The 14,844-nt window shown below is 40.0% G+C and overlaps 1 protein-coding gene across 1 annotated transcript in view; it reads left to right on the forward strand.

The window, feature by feature from the left end:
• The first annotated feature begins 6,330 nt into the window (after window positions 1–6,330).
• Window positions 6,331–14,844, forward strand: part of NYAP2 (neuronal tyrosine-phosphorylated phosphoinositide-3-kinase adaptor 2) — a 144,311-nt gene continuing 135,797 nt past the window's right edge. The window contains exon 1 of the mRNA XM_009286675.1: window positions 6,331–6,536. Coding sequence (XP_009284950.1) covers window positions 6,331–6,536 — 206 coding nt within the window. The remainder of the gene's footprint in view (window positions 6,537–14,844) is intronic.

The raw sequence follows: 14,844 nt of genomic DNA on the forward strand, positions 1-14,844 counted from the left end.
AGTTACTTATCAGACCTGCTGCACCATTAATATTTTACAGCATCTTTACAGCGTGATGCTGGTGGTAGTGAAATCTCCATTTCATTTTCTTAAGGAGGAGGAAAAAAAATACATCCATCAGCAAGAAGCTCATTCTTTCTCCTGACTTCAAATGCACTCCTGTTTGCATACAGAATGTGTGTGTGTATATGTCTGTGTGTTGTGTGGTTTTATTTCTTCTTGTTCATAAGTCTTCCGCATAATATTGGGATGATAAAATGTCATAATTGCACTTAAGTGCTGGCCATTCTGAATCTAGATCTGTAATTGTCCAACATCCCTGTGGTTAGGAGGAAGCGTTATTTTCCTCAGGGGATAAAAGTGATAAAAGTGTTTCTGTATTGCAAAGTAAACAGCTCTTTACATTCTGGAGTCAAAGAGAAGTCATTGTTAGCAAAGACCTTTTCCCTTTTCAAAAGGCACTAGCAAGGGAGCCAAAATTCAAGGCTCAGGGTATTTTTTTCAGTTCTTAAAACTACAGGGAGCATAACTTCCCCTATGAAGGGTGGGACGTCTATATAAAAATGGACTATTTCTTTAAACCCGTGCAGTTGCATTCTCATTCTACTGAAGGAGCCACTTTTAACCTCTTTAAGTGAAGGGCTTAGCACTACTTAGCTTCAGTGATTTCACCCAGGTGCTAGAGCTCATGCTGTGCAGTATAGTGAGGACAAGGTATATAATCTGTAATCCCAGTCAAAATTCAAAGTATATTTTGTACTTCCAAATGAGTGTAGTGGTTCTTTTTCTCTAAATATCTGCATAAAAAGTTGTCAAATGATCTATAGCAGGAAACTTGCAATGTATTTCAGAAGGTCTTTCCTCTTTGACATTAGAATTTAATGCATCACTGTGTGTGAAAACAGTAATGCTAGCTCACTGTTAAGAATGAGCAGGGAATGCAACTCTAAAAAGCATGTCTTAGCAATTTGTCTTATGTTCAACTGTTTGGATATTTCAAAGCTCACTTGGTATAAGGCACAGTTATGATAAGAGACAGAGTTCTGCAAAGTAGTCTCTAGTATATTTTTCCATCACTGAATCTTTCCTGCTTGCAGTGAAAGTATTCTTTGTACACCAAATACCATTAGGTCCTTATTAGTGCTGCTGTGGTCAGCACTTTGTGCAAATTGGATATGGCTGGCCTGTCTACTTTGCCCTTACTGCCTTGCAAGCAACTAGAATGCAAGAGCTCAAACTCGAGGGTTGAATGGCTGATTAGCATCCTTGACTTGTGCGGAATCCTTCTGATATACTGAATTTAGTGGAGGGAAGTGACAGGTAATGTGGAAGCAGATGTGCTCTCAAAGAGAGGAGGCAGTATTTGGAAGGGAGACAGACAGGACTGGAGAGGTGTGCAGACCTTTATAAATTAGGGGTTGGACTCAGGACTTTGGGCAACCCCGCTCTTGTGTTTCCAGGCTCTGTTCTCCTATGTTAAAATAAAAAAAAAAAAAATCCCTCTGGTTTGGAAGGAGGCAATCAGTGCCTTTGTCATTCAAAAAGCTCCTTCAGTTTAATGTCAGCATTGCCAATTTTCAATGCAGCACAGCTGCAGCTTATGGCTGTCAAGCATGCTGAAAAGCAACTGATATTTTGGGGATCCTCATGTGAATAAGAGAACTGCATGTCTGAATATTAACGTATAGCGCTGCTTTGATACTGTGATATTGGGTCGATTACTTCTCATATACTGAATTAAATATTTTTGCACACTGATCGTATGAAAAGGAGGTGGTTTTGGGTTTGACCAAGAATGCTGTATGTTTTGGCATCAGAGCAAATAGTTAAATTGGAAGTAAGGTATGCAACAGCCTTGTGAAGCACAAGGCATTATTCTCACATAGAAATTGTGTCTGAATCAATACAAAGATCTTTAATTACATAAATATTTCTAGGCAAATCAGTAAGGGGACTGCTTGCTCTTGCCAGTAAACCAGATACACTGGCAGGGAAGAAAAAAAAAAGATCTTGCTTGCTTTACTCCTCCCATGCTGACAGCTGATTGCATGGGCCACGACAGTGTGAGCTGCTCTGTGCTCCTCTGCCAATGTCCCTCTGATCTGGGGATACCTGGAGGGGCAGGTGCCAGTGAGCATGAATGATTTTATTTTTTTTTTCCTTTCCCCTCAATGAGGTTTCACATAGTGTTAGTTTGACCTTTAAGAGGCAAAGTGAACATGTTGGAGAACCCCTTCTTTGTGTCCTTGCACTCAGGTGAATTTCCAAAAATGTTCGCGTTCAGTGAACACTTGCAACAAAGTTCCTCCAATCAATTTCTGTTGACTTCTCAGTATGTTGGCTTCAATAGCTGAAATCCAGGGCTCTTCTTCCTCCCTGCTGCCTCCTTCTGTTCCTCCACAATGAGGAGGGGAAGAGAAAGGAGTGTCAAAAGAATTTCCCAAACAGAGCAAATCCAGTTACAATTTTCCAGGGCCGCTTGGTTTCAGAAAACAAAACACACTGAAAACAATTTGATTGCAAATACACAGGTGACTCTGTATGGCCCTTGTTACCAGCTAACAAAATACCTGACCACAGTGTGCATGTTAGGGGTACCAAAATGGTGGTGCCTCACCTACAGCTTACATTACTTATTTAACAACTTGCATTTGCATATTTTTAATCAAATATAAATGTACTCAAACAGAACACTTGCTTGTACTTGTATCTGCCCTGGCAGATGGTTAGGAATTGCTCACTGCCTGAGTTTACCAGTCAGCAGAACCTTTGATCAAGGGTCGATTGGTGCTGTCCACACATTTTCCAAGGAGGGTGACGAGCAAGCAATGCATGGGACTCGATGGGCCACATGTATTGGTTGCAGCCTATTGCAGTAATAAGGCACATTTATTAAGGTAACATAGCATCTCTGAAGTGGCTGTAATAGCTGTAAATAAAATCGGTCCTAGTGTGCTGTACGAGGAATACTAATACTGCAAAGATGTTTATGGTAATTAGTTAAGCTTTTTCCCCAGCTGTTTGCATTTTTATTCCCTGTTTAAGTGTAGCATGCACAACTGTCCAATATTAGTAAATGCAATGAGCCTGTAAAATACTACGCGTGCAGGAGATACACGGGTTTTGATCCAGAAAATGCTTACTACTTGTATAGATGCTTTTCAGAGTTAGTGCTGTAAGAGCTGATTCAAGGTTTTGAGATATCTGGGAGTCCCCCAACCCCCTCCAGCAGGAGTACCCCAAACTGAATTTGATGTCAAGAACATAGAAGCATCAACAGTCACAGGAGGAGTTCAGTAGCTACAGTTGCTCAGTACTGTTGCAGGATTGGACCCCTCTTAGGACAAAGAATATATTTTGATCTATTTATTAAATACTGTGTAAATTTTTGTCAGTCTGCATGGGTTTAGTAATGGAAAACATCAGTGATAAACCAGTATCTAAAGTATCTGGTCAGTGTGTGCAGCAGAATAAAGGCTTCTTATTTCAGTCTTTTTGCAATTGGAATGACTTTATTCTCTCATATGAAAAATAAATATCATAATAAAAGGAGATTCAGCATATCCTTAGGTGTCAGCTCATTTTTGACCTCCAAAAAGAAAGGGAAACAATGAGGAAAAATAATGCAGTATTGTTGTCATAAAAGAGAGTGTGAAGCAGCTCAAGTTCTATATGTCTTGGGGGAAAAATGGATCAGAACTGCAGTTATTGAAAGCCTGCTGAAGTTATCTTCAGTGAAGAGATTTTACTCCTGAAATATGAAATTTTATACTGGAGAACTCAATGGCAAAACTTGCCATTAAGATAGCTAGGGTGGGGTTTCTCTGTTGTACAGGTTTATCTGAATTTAATGCAACATATGCAGAAACTAGGCTTTACTAGAAGTCCAAAAAGGAAAACAGTGAAACAGCCATCTACTGGGGAAATGGCCCGGACTTTAACCATCAAAAAGCAGATACCATTTGAGAAGTTTGGAGACAGTGGAGTTCGAGCCGTCTATGCTGTTTGCATTGTTTTTAATCAGGTAGGCTTCATGCTGTAGAGAGACTCCCAGGAAGGGGCTATGGTATCTGGACTTACTTTTCTTAATCAGAAAGGTTAGGAATTGGTCTAAAACGATGTCTACTGAAGCACCAGTAACATTGGTAGAGTCTGTTTAGCTCATTGTCAGCTTCCCAATTCACTCCTTTGCAGATACTGTGCCACTTAATTATATAGAATGGCTCAATGCATATGCCAGTGCGGTGGAGTTCTAGCTGCTTCTAGTGTGGAAGTGCGTGCATGCACGCTGGGCTTGCACTAAGGCCTCCTCCACTGGTTTTACCCTGCAGGGCTTAGTAGGAGATACCTGTACCCACGCCTGAAAATACTTTAAGATCAATTTAGTGACCCTGAACATCAGCCTTACACTCACACTCAGGCTTAGTTGATAGAAAAGGTTGTCTTGGGAGGTGGAAGAGGTGATAGGTGCAGACCCTTTGCATCCCCTGAATATTCATGATTTTAAGTCAGGCTACCATTGTACAGAAATAATTTTGATATAGAGACACAGAGAACAAGGGGAAAAAAATTACTGGTGTGCTTTTTAAGTATTAACTGCCTGAAACCAGCTGCTTGTTGCCATTGCCACTGCAAGTGGTCTAAAATGGGGAAAAAAAAAAAATAAAGGGTGGAAAAATATTTCTCTCTCTTCTTTTCATCCCTCGCAGATTGCTTACTCCATGGATGTAAAAGCATTTTGTTCTCATGTTCAGGGCTGTGCCTGAAGGCCCAGAGTGGATTGCTAGAATCTATAAGAACTTTTAATTTATTTATTTATTTATTAGAATCAGTGCCTACTCTGATCAGAATTTTGCTTGTCCAGCAGTGTAATAAAGATGAGAAATATGGCAGTATTTAGGAAATGGAGGAAAGATTTTTGTTGCTGATTACACGGGGACTCTGCCCCTAAAATCTGTGTGCAGGTGGGATGCTCGTTGCCTCTTCAATAAGATCACTTCTAGCTGCAGCGCTGGCATGGTTCTCAGGCTGATTCTGAGAAGTCACACCATCTTTCTTCAGGGAAGGGAGGATCTTCTAGTAGTGAAGAAGCAAACATGCCTTAGAGAGCTGAGTTCAGCTGCCAGGTCTGCCAGTGTGTCACTCAGTCACTCTCTGCATCGACTCCTCGTTTGTAAGATGAGGACCCCCCTCACGGGGCTGTGTGAGGATAATGCCACTCGAGATCGTAATGTCTCAAAACCTTACAGTAATCAGTATTTAAAATAAGAAGATGGCACAATTCTGTTTTATTAAAGTCCTATTTTACTTGTTTAATAAGTAGTTAATCCAGTTGTATAGAATTTAGATGGCCAGTATATTTCTTGAAATTATACCTTGCCTTTAGTCACCTGTAGTGTTTACTGATGTGTCCATACACCAGAGTTCTCACGACTCCCAGGGTGTCTGCTGCTGAGTGGAAAACCTTTGGGGCCTTTCTGAGAGCTTTTAGGCTGCCTGCCACGGAGCCAGGAGTGACCTAGGGATCTAAGCGTGTCTGTGCTCCATGCTGCTTAGCTGGAGGTGCTGTAAACCCAAGCGTCTGTCATACCTGTGGAAGAAATACAGAAGCTTGGAGAATTCAAGGGCTTTAGCGTTCTGAAGGTCCCAGCTTAGCTGGGATTTCTTGTCCGTTCTTGGAGCTTCAAGCTAACAAGCTGTTGGGCAACAGATGACCAGGGCTTATGGGCTCATATCTATGTTAGTAAAAAATATAGGAAACTATCTCACAATATTTCTTTCCAGATTTTGAACGTGAAGAAAACTTTGAACTTTTTTTGTTCCAAAAAATGGAACAGTGTTTTCCACCTGAACTTTGGAATATCCTGCAGAATAGGAATTTTGTCTGGTGATCTGCTCTGGTGCAGCTTTATCTAAACTGCAAAAAGGACCTGTTGTCCTGGGATGGAAGCTTTTTCAGTCCAATTCAAACTGAGACTCAGGGAGGTCAGTGTTGTTGCAACTGCAGGGTATTAGGAAAAGGGAAGGGGTGGGAGAAAACCTTTTTGGGATTTGAACAACGTATAACTGGGTGGATCTGCATCGCTTGAAAGAAGAGACTCTTGGGTTTTATCTCCTCTTGTCTCGAGTAATGTTGTTCTGTGTACTGAATTGCTTTATTATCCTTTAGACAGGGGAAAGTCTAAAAAATTGTCTCTTACAGAGATGTTAATTACAATTGACACAATCTCGCTGTCATAAACCATAAGCTGTTTTCCCACTGATTAAGGTATTATGTGTTTTTCAACCTGCAGGAAACGTTGCTTTCCTTTGTTCATTATCTCCTGCAAGATGATGAGTTCTAATCAGGAGGAGGTCACTTTGGGCGCTTTTCTCCAGTATATTGAAGATATGGGGATGAAGGCCTATGATGGCTTGGTTATACAGAATGCATCAGACATTGCTCGAGAGAATGATCGCATGAGGAATGAAACAAACCTGGCTTACTTGAAAGAAAAGAGTGAAAAACGCCGAAAACAAGAAGAAGCAATAAAACGGTAAATATTTTGATAAAAAGATGAGTGGTCTGGCAGAGTGAATGAACAGTAAGGGGCTCGGTCTCAGATATATGGTAAACATGTGTAGACCAGTTGACTTCTAAGCAGCTTGCTGGTAAAAGCAGTACAGACCATTGGCCCATGTCAGGCTGCTATCTGCACGTGGTTTACATTGATGCTGAATGGTTCTACCGCCCTCAATGGAAGAGAGTATTCCCATCCAAATGTATTCAGTTTGAGCACGTGTGACATCTCCAGAAGGTGTGATCTGTAACAAAAAGTTTAGGTGTTTGGAATAGGAGATGTAGATCTAGTGGAAAATAGGTCCTCATCCACTCAGCGCTTTTAGATGGACAGTGTGTACTTTGTGCAAAGATGCATTGGTGTGCAGATCAAATGGACTCTCCTGGAGTTGATGTTTTAAATCTGGTAAATTTTCAAAGCTCTCTAATTGCTGTCTGAAGTTCTACAAAAAAATGTCTGTTATGTATGATTTCCTCACCATTCTGCATGCTCTGAAGTCGGTAAAAATATTGCAATCATTTAAAGGAAAATGGATCAAGCCCCTGATGGGCAAGAACCCTGTAATGGCTCTTCTTGAACAATGCCGTCGATTGTAGTTGACAGTTAATGAGAGGAGCACTCACGTGACCTGGCCTCTCGTGCCAATGGATAGCAGTGAAATCTCTGCAGCCTCTTGGAGAGGAAAAGAAGGTTGGATGGGATAGATGTAAATATTTATTATATACACATTTGCGTATAAAAAAAATTGCATTTTCTTGAGGAGAGGGTCAAATTGTGTAATACAGGTAAATCATCTATCCAAATGCTAAACTCTTGCATGCAAATGGATGGCTTGAGCACAAACTGATAGGTCCTTTGAAATTTTTTTCCCCCAGTGTGAATCTTCTGTATTTCAGTTTAAGTGATTGCATTTTATGCTGTGTCTTGGATACTGTACATCCAGGTATAACAGCCATGCTGTGCTGTGAATGTTCCAGGAACACCTCGGTAGTCTGGTAATTTTGATGGGATATTTAAAGCAAAAGAACAGCGCGTAGTTTGACAGAGGAGGGAGAAAAAGCAATGTAAAGCAAAATTATGGCTGCTTTACGTTCCAGGAAGGAGAATTTTTTGGATTGTCACTAATTTGGTTGGGGGGATAAGACTAATGTGAAGTTAAGGTGAATAATGAGAGCCCGTGCAATGTGTATTTTGGTACCTTCTGGACTATTATCTTGTCAGCTCAACTTTTGGGTGATGTTTAGGGGGATTCAAACTATTGGGGAGTCAAAGGCATAGGCTACTTGTAGCAGGAGCTGTACTATGCACAACTTCATGAGAGAAAATGTTTTTTCTTGCAGCAGATTAATGTAGGAAGGTTTTTTTTTGTTTGTTTTGATTTATGCTGGATACGCTTTTTGTTTCATTCTTGCCATCTTTGTTTAGTGTTCATGTCTCTCTCTTGATTACTGAATAGCTACATAAACTGCAAAATTTGCAAGAGGAAAGAGTAGGGAGACCCACCTCAAAATATTTCTTAGTATGATGGACAGAGAAGTTAAGTTCTAGTTACATGAAGCAGAGGAAGAATTTGAATCTGTCTCACCCGCTATGTTAGCACGTACAAAAGTGCTAGTCAATAAATTGCTGTTTTAAAGTAGCGAGATGAAGAGTACTTTCTCATCTTACGTTGCTGGCTCTTCCCCATTGAGGAAAATAATTAAAAAAAAAAAATTGTAAATATTTTTAATTTATTGAAACGTCACTATCTGATTAATTTAGAATTGGCTGGAAAAATAACTTCCCCAGTCCTTGTGGCAACTTCTTCATTTGATGATAAGCTATGTTAAACCGTCAATGTATACAGATGTATTTAGAATATAGTCTTCAGAGTTGACAGCTAATTAGGCTGTGCTCTGGCTAACCTGTTTACATGCACTTTAGTATGTGTGACCATAAAGGTCAGTAAGTGCCAGAACAGGTTTTGTTATGAATAAGTTTCTCGGGGCATGAGAAAGTAAGTTGTGGACCTACCTGGTTCTTTATAGTCCTCTAGCCAAGCTTCTCTACCGAATTTGAATGGCGGTAACAGTATTTCCTACCTTGTGGTTGGTTGGTGTGGTTTTATTTATTGATCTTGGCAAAGTGACTTGATGAAGAGCTCTGGATAAGTGCGGATGATTTAAGGCTGAGCCAAACCATGAAATTCTTGCTCATGCGAAACTGAGATCATTGAGAACAGTGCTGTGCTCCCCAGATACATAGTCAGAAGACAAAAAGAAGATTACCAGCAACATAGTTGGGCTTATCAGAGGAACAGCATGTATATGTATGTGGATTGGAGGCATCAACATTTCTTGGATATAGTGCTCTTCTGTGGGAAACCATGTTTGTGGTGGTCCCCTCTAGTCCCTCCCCACTTGGCTTATCTCAGTAACATTGAGGGGGTCAATGATATCCGTCTGAGGAAACAAAGTGGGAAAAACGCCTTAGGAAACGCTGTCCTTGAGCCTTTTTCTCTGTCTTTTTCCTGTGTAAACTTGGAGAGGGAAAACAAGATATTTGTGATCAACCCTTGATTAGGAAAACTAAAAGCAATGGCAGACTAAGGGAGAACATCTGATTTTGACTAAAGGAACCATGATATCTGAAGTCACTTAGGCTGAGTGCAATTGAGTCTGCTCCCTGTAGTAACCTCCATTCATCCAAGACCAAGTTGTCTATTGAAACACAGCAGTCAAGAAAGGTAAAGAAGGATTATTGATTTCTTCTTTGTTCTGTACTATTTTCCTTATGTCTTTACCTTCCCTTGGTGGGTATTTATATTATCCCTAATTCCTGATAGTGTGGCCTAGATAGCAAGTGGCGCACATGTGTGGTGATAACAGTGCTACCAGGCTGGAGACTACCAACAGCTGAAAACAATCTCCTTAGCAACAAGGGAGTTGTCCCCGGTGATTCACCGCAGGTAGATTCTGAGCAGGAGAGAGGGTTCCAGCAAACACTCTCCTTTTGCTTGTGGGAGTCAAAATAAAGCAGCTCTAAGTCTTTGGCACCTACTGAAAATTACCTAATAGTCTGATTATTGAATTTCTGAGAAGCTATTTGATTTTAGTGCTCGGATGGTCTCTTTTAGAAGAAAGGCTGATCATGTATATTAACAACATAGTAATAAGTAATTTATTATTTAATAAAGTGGTGGTATTCACACAAAACGCTATTTGGAAGCAGCTGTTATTTACCTAAATCATCTCATAACCATGCTGAATGACTTAAAAGTTCATTGAAATGCATTAGTCTGAGCAGTTTGGAAACAAGATCTGAAAAATGACCTAAAAAAAAGAAAAAAAAAAAAGCCGTTTGATTGTACGTTTTGCCTTCCTAAGGCTACATTGTGTTGTGTTTCTTCAGTAGCACTGATGTACCTTCAGTGTGATTGCTATCTCATCGTGTGTGGTCCTGATACGTTAATCATGGGGAAAAATGTATAGATCTATTGTATATTGCAGGGGATAAAACACATCGTATTCGATTGGGGGAAAAAAAAAAGGCAACCAGTCTTTGTCTGATCTTGCTGGGCTGAGTCAGCTGATCTGATCTGAATTTCTGACCTAATTTTAGTATCGTACTTAGCAATCATGCAGAGAAAATAAGGTTAATGTGCTGATCAGTAGCTGAGAGTGAGCCACAATAAATATGTTAGCATATATATTTTGGGCCTAATTTTTAGACCTTTTTTTCTTCCATCTTTTATTCGTCTGGTCTCACTACTTGATCATTCACTACTTGTCCGTTCAGGCGGCCACGTCCAGACCGAGAGAACATACTGGCGTATTGCCCACAGAGCTTATAAATTGCAAATAAAGTTATGAAGCAGTATCATTTTGACTGGCAATAAAGTTGCAGTACTGCGAGATGTACATTTGCCATGATACAATATCTGCCGTAGGCAGCGTTTCTGGGAACAGAAGGTAGATTTGCCTCAGCTGCTGTTGGTGCCAGGGAAAAGGTGAGTATTTTGAGTTTACATAGGGCATCTGTTAGAATGAGCAGTTGCTTTCTGACTCATCCATAACTGAAATACATATATTTAGATACTTTATTATACATAGTCTTGTGTGGATACTTCACCAGTGGTTTTTTTTTTTGATTGTATAAATACAAAATCTTGGTAAGAAACAAATGATGAACCTTCCTCCTCCTCCTCTGAAGGCTGAGGCATGTTGCATTAATCATAGGGAGTGGCTGGGGTTGTACGCTTTCATGGGAGATGTATGCTTTCAAAGTTTTGGCTTCTTTAGGCTTTGGCAAGTTTTTAGGCGTTGTTTAAGCTACTGCTTCTGTCGGGGATGTCGTCTTTTTGATTTGTAACACTATGAAGATGTGACTGCTCTGGTGTAAAGCTGATGGTGTCAGTGGGCATGAATTTCTACCTGCCAAATCCTGGACTTAGCCATCAAAATATTTACTTCTACTTCTAATGGTTTCCCTTACTTGTAGCTCATTCCCAGCACCTAAATGGCTCTGTGGAAAGCCTTGTTTCTGCTTGTTGAGGGAAGTATCCAGACAGATGCTGTCAAGAGGAGGAGCTTTTAGGAGCACTGTTCTGTGCTAAAGCTAGCAGAAATGGGCCAGCCAGCCAGTGGCAGAGTTAAGCTCTTGTAATAAAGAAGGAATTGTAATGAACAGCTGTCATCCTAACCTCTCCTTCCTTTGGCAAATCAAATATTGAAGACTAACCCATCGGCAACAGTAAGATCATATTTTTGTCTTTCTCTGTTGTTTTTTTTTTTAAGGTTGTGGAAGTAGTTGAATTCAGGTATTATCTGTCTGTAGTTTGCTGTAGTTTCTGTCCTTAGGTTCCTTCGTAAACAAGACGTAAGTTTTGTGTCCTTCAGCTAAAAGTTCAGTGTTATCAATCGTGGGCGACAGCAAGCAAATATAAAAATATTTCTATGCATGGGATTATTCACTGCCAAAAGCTCTGTTCAGCTAAGAAAATGTGTGTAATCTTAGAGTATATGGACATGCTGAGGTGTTTCTACCAAAAGATTTCTACCAGAATCAAAATTACCTAAGTAAAATAATTTCATTATGAACTTATTGTTTATAATAATGTCTTGAAATCAGAAAAATACTTTAGGTGAAAGAATGTTTAAAGTACTGTTTCTTCTTTTTCTGAACATTTGTCTGTAGTTGAAATTTTGTGTAGTGAACTACAAACTTCTAAATTTGCAGGAATACTTATGCTTACTAGATTACAATATGCTTACAGCCGGACCTCAAGAAAAATGTGAGGGAAGTGCAATAAATATTTTGGACCATGGCGAGGGGCTCGGCTGAAATACCTGCAAGCACATCATTGAGATGTTACAAATTACAGGCTTGTGAACTTGTTGTTATTGGTTAAGTGTGTCAGTGTGGGCTTTTTGTGGTTTTTTTGGTGGTGTTTTGTTTGTTTGTTTTTTGTTTTTTTAATTCAAATCTAAGTTCACTCGGTGAATGTGATTTTTGGATATGAGGTCAGTGGTATGTGCTCCTTTAATCAAAGGGTATGTGTTATGAGGAAGCTTAACTGTGGCACAGGTTGTTTTCCTTATCTTCCTCTTGGACATGTTGAATGCTTATTTCATCCCAGATTAAATTATTGCTGTGATACCACCTTTATGGTGGAAGTGGCCGATGAGGTATGATAGAGACTAATTTTAGTATGATTTCAAAACCTTTTTCTCATGAAAATATCATAGGGTCTTTTTTGAAGTTGGGTTGACGTAGAAGGGGTAGCATTGATAGTTGTTTGGGTTTTTTTTTTCACGAGGAGTACGTAAAATGGTTGTGCAGTCAGTGACCTCCAAATGTATTTTTGTTGCATTTATAAGTAAACAGATGTGATGATCTAGCCAACAAATCCTCCCTTCCAAATGCTCATATCCATATGGCCGCCTGTATTATTGCCACACAAAATAAACAACAGAAACAATGCAAACTATATTATATTGCTGTTGCTGTTATTCTGAGAAGTTTTATTTTAGGACAGTCATGCAACAAATGTCATTGAAAATTTACCATAGAGACTGATAGTCTGCTTGGTAATCCCAAGTACCAAGGAAATAAAGCAGAAATCTCTCAGTTTGGTATCTAAATCTTGATGTTGCTTTCAATAAATCTTCCATGATTTTAGGGCTCCTGCTTACAACTGTTAGCCTTTTTTGGGGAAGCTGTATGATCTCTTCCCCTTCATCATTCCACAAATTGCTCAGACGTATACTGGCCCACCATGTAAGTGGATGCATTTTTGCTCAGGATTCATTTGCTATATTTAAAAGCGTAGTTGGAAGTGGGGGGTCATAGACAGCCCAGAGGACTTCTAAATGGGTTACAGACCCTTTTCCTTCTTCTTGTAAAAATCCAGTCTAAGTGGCTCCATGCTATTGGTATTCGCAGGCTGGCTGACCACCTGTGTAAATGAGTGAACTGGCCTTGCTCCAGTTCCATTTGGGCGCGTGTTCGCGTGCAACCTGCAGGCTGGTGCCTCCTCGGCAGACTGAGTCATTCTGGAGGAGGTCTGTTGTACCACTGGGAGACAGTCCTTGACATACCATCGCTGAAAGATGCTGGGGGGTGCATGGATCTTAATGTCCAGTTTTTAGTCATTCGTTCCCATTCCACTTTTATATCTAGGTTTTTTTTTTTCCTCACTATCTCTTTATTACTCTTTAACTATAGGATGTGAGATTGTTATTTTAACCTGGTAGTTAAAATTATCCAGCACTGCCTCTAACCAAAAAGCCCCCCTTAGCAAGACGGAGATGCATGTAGAGCTGTGGGGAAGTAGGTAATTTGCACAACCCTCTAGGGTTCTGGTGGTGCTGCTATTTCTAGTCAAAGGTTTGCATTGGCTTGGAAAATATCTTCAAGTATATTATGAAATCGCAGAAATAAATAAAAACTGGTTTTGTGAAGACTGGATTCAAAAAAAGGGAGACTGTTTTGAAGCATGCCCAGTTACAGTCTTTATAACTAATCTAGGTTGGACTTCGTTAATGGGGAAATACATTCAGTAAAACAGCACAATTAATATGCCATGTAACATTAATAAAGTCTCGCTGAGGACTGCTGGCAAAATTGAAGCATTGATCTGTTCTGGTTCAAGGCTTCCAGTAACCAAAAGTACTCCATGCTGAAGTTCACCGAGACCTGACAAATGTTGTAATTGCCTGTGACCTGAACTAAGAACTCATGTTACAGCCTGAAGGACAGATACTTGTACAGAAGATGTGCAGAAAGTAGTCTCATGACCCATAAGTAGCAAAACTGCAGCTAGCCACACTCCTACACGTGCACACATGCAGGTTCAGCCATGTGCACTTTGGAAATTCTGCCAAAACTGTCTGTAATAAACACTGGGAACATGCAGCACCGGTCTGAGAACCCAGCAGAACTGAAGGTCTGTGCTAGCATTAGAATAATATGAGTGAATCTTTCTGTGCCTTCAGGAAAATCCATTGTTTAACAATACCTGTTCATAAAGTTGAAGAAAACCAAATATGTTCTTTGAACGAAACAGCTCAGTGCGTTGCTCTTTCCAGGGCCATAAATCACAGCTGTATTTTGCCGTCATTCATAATAATAAAGATTACTTCATGCCCCACCCAGCTGGCAGGCGTTTGTTCCCTTCGCATGGTCTCCTTCTCAGCACCTCTCTGATGGGCTACGCATGCTTTTATTTATTTATTTATCTTCCTCCACAGGAAAGCACAACCATAGTATGGTGCTTGAAAATTTAATCAGGATGTTTATTTTCTTAGCCTAAAAAAAAAGCCTGCTCTTGGGTGTACCCCTGAAAGCAGAGAATGTCAGCGCAGACCACCTCTGCAACAGAAGCATCTGGTGATGGGCATCTTGTTGCCGAGTTATGCTGGATCAGTGGCTAAAATTTGTATGAAAACAGGAATGTGCATGTGCACTGATTAGATTTTTAAGCAATTGGATTAAAATGGGAGTAAGGAGAGATTAGTGAAGAAATGGATTGCAGAGACATTACTAGCTGTGGGTTTTATAGTTAATTTGAGACTCCTTTTACTTTTCCTTCTGGCTTTCCCCTCTAATTTGACTTGTAATGCTACGTGAAGTCAGTTTAAAAATATTTAAAAAAAAACCCCCCACCACCAAAACCAACCAACAAACCAAAAAAAAAAAAAAAAAACACAAACCCAAACCAACCCACACCACGCTCCTTTAGTCTCTCCTGACTTGCGATTCAGCCACATCCTTCCATTTCCAGCTTTCACAAAAGCAAGGTTTC

This window comes from Aptenodytes forsteri, unplaced genomic scaffold, assembly GCF_000699145.1.
Source record: "Aptenodytes forsteri isolate BGI_AS27 unplaced genomic scaffold, ASM69914v1 Scaffold184, whole genome shotgun sequence".
In the NCBI taxonomy this organism is placed as follows: domain Eukaryota; kingdom Metazoa; phylum Chordata; class Aves; order Sphenisciformes; family Spheniscidae; genus Aptenodytes; species Aptenodytes forsteri.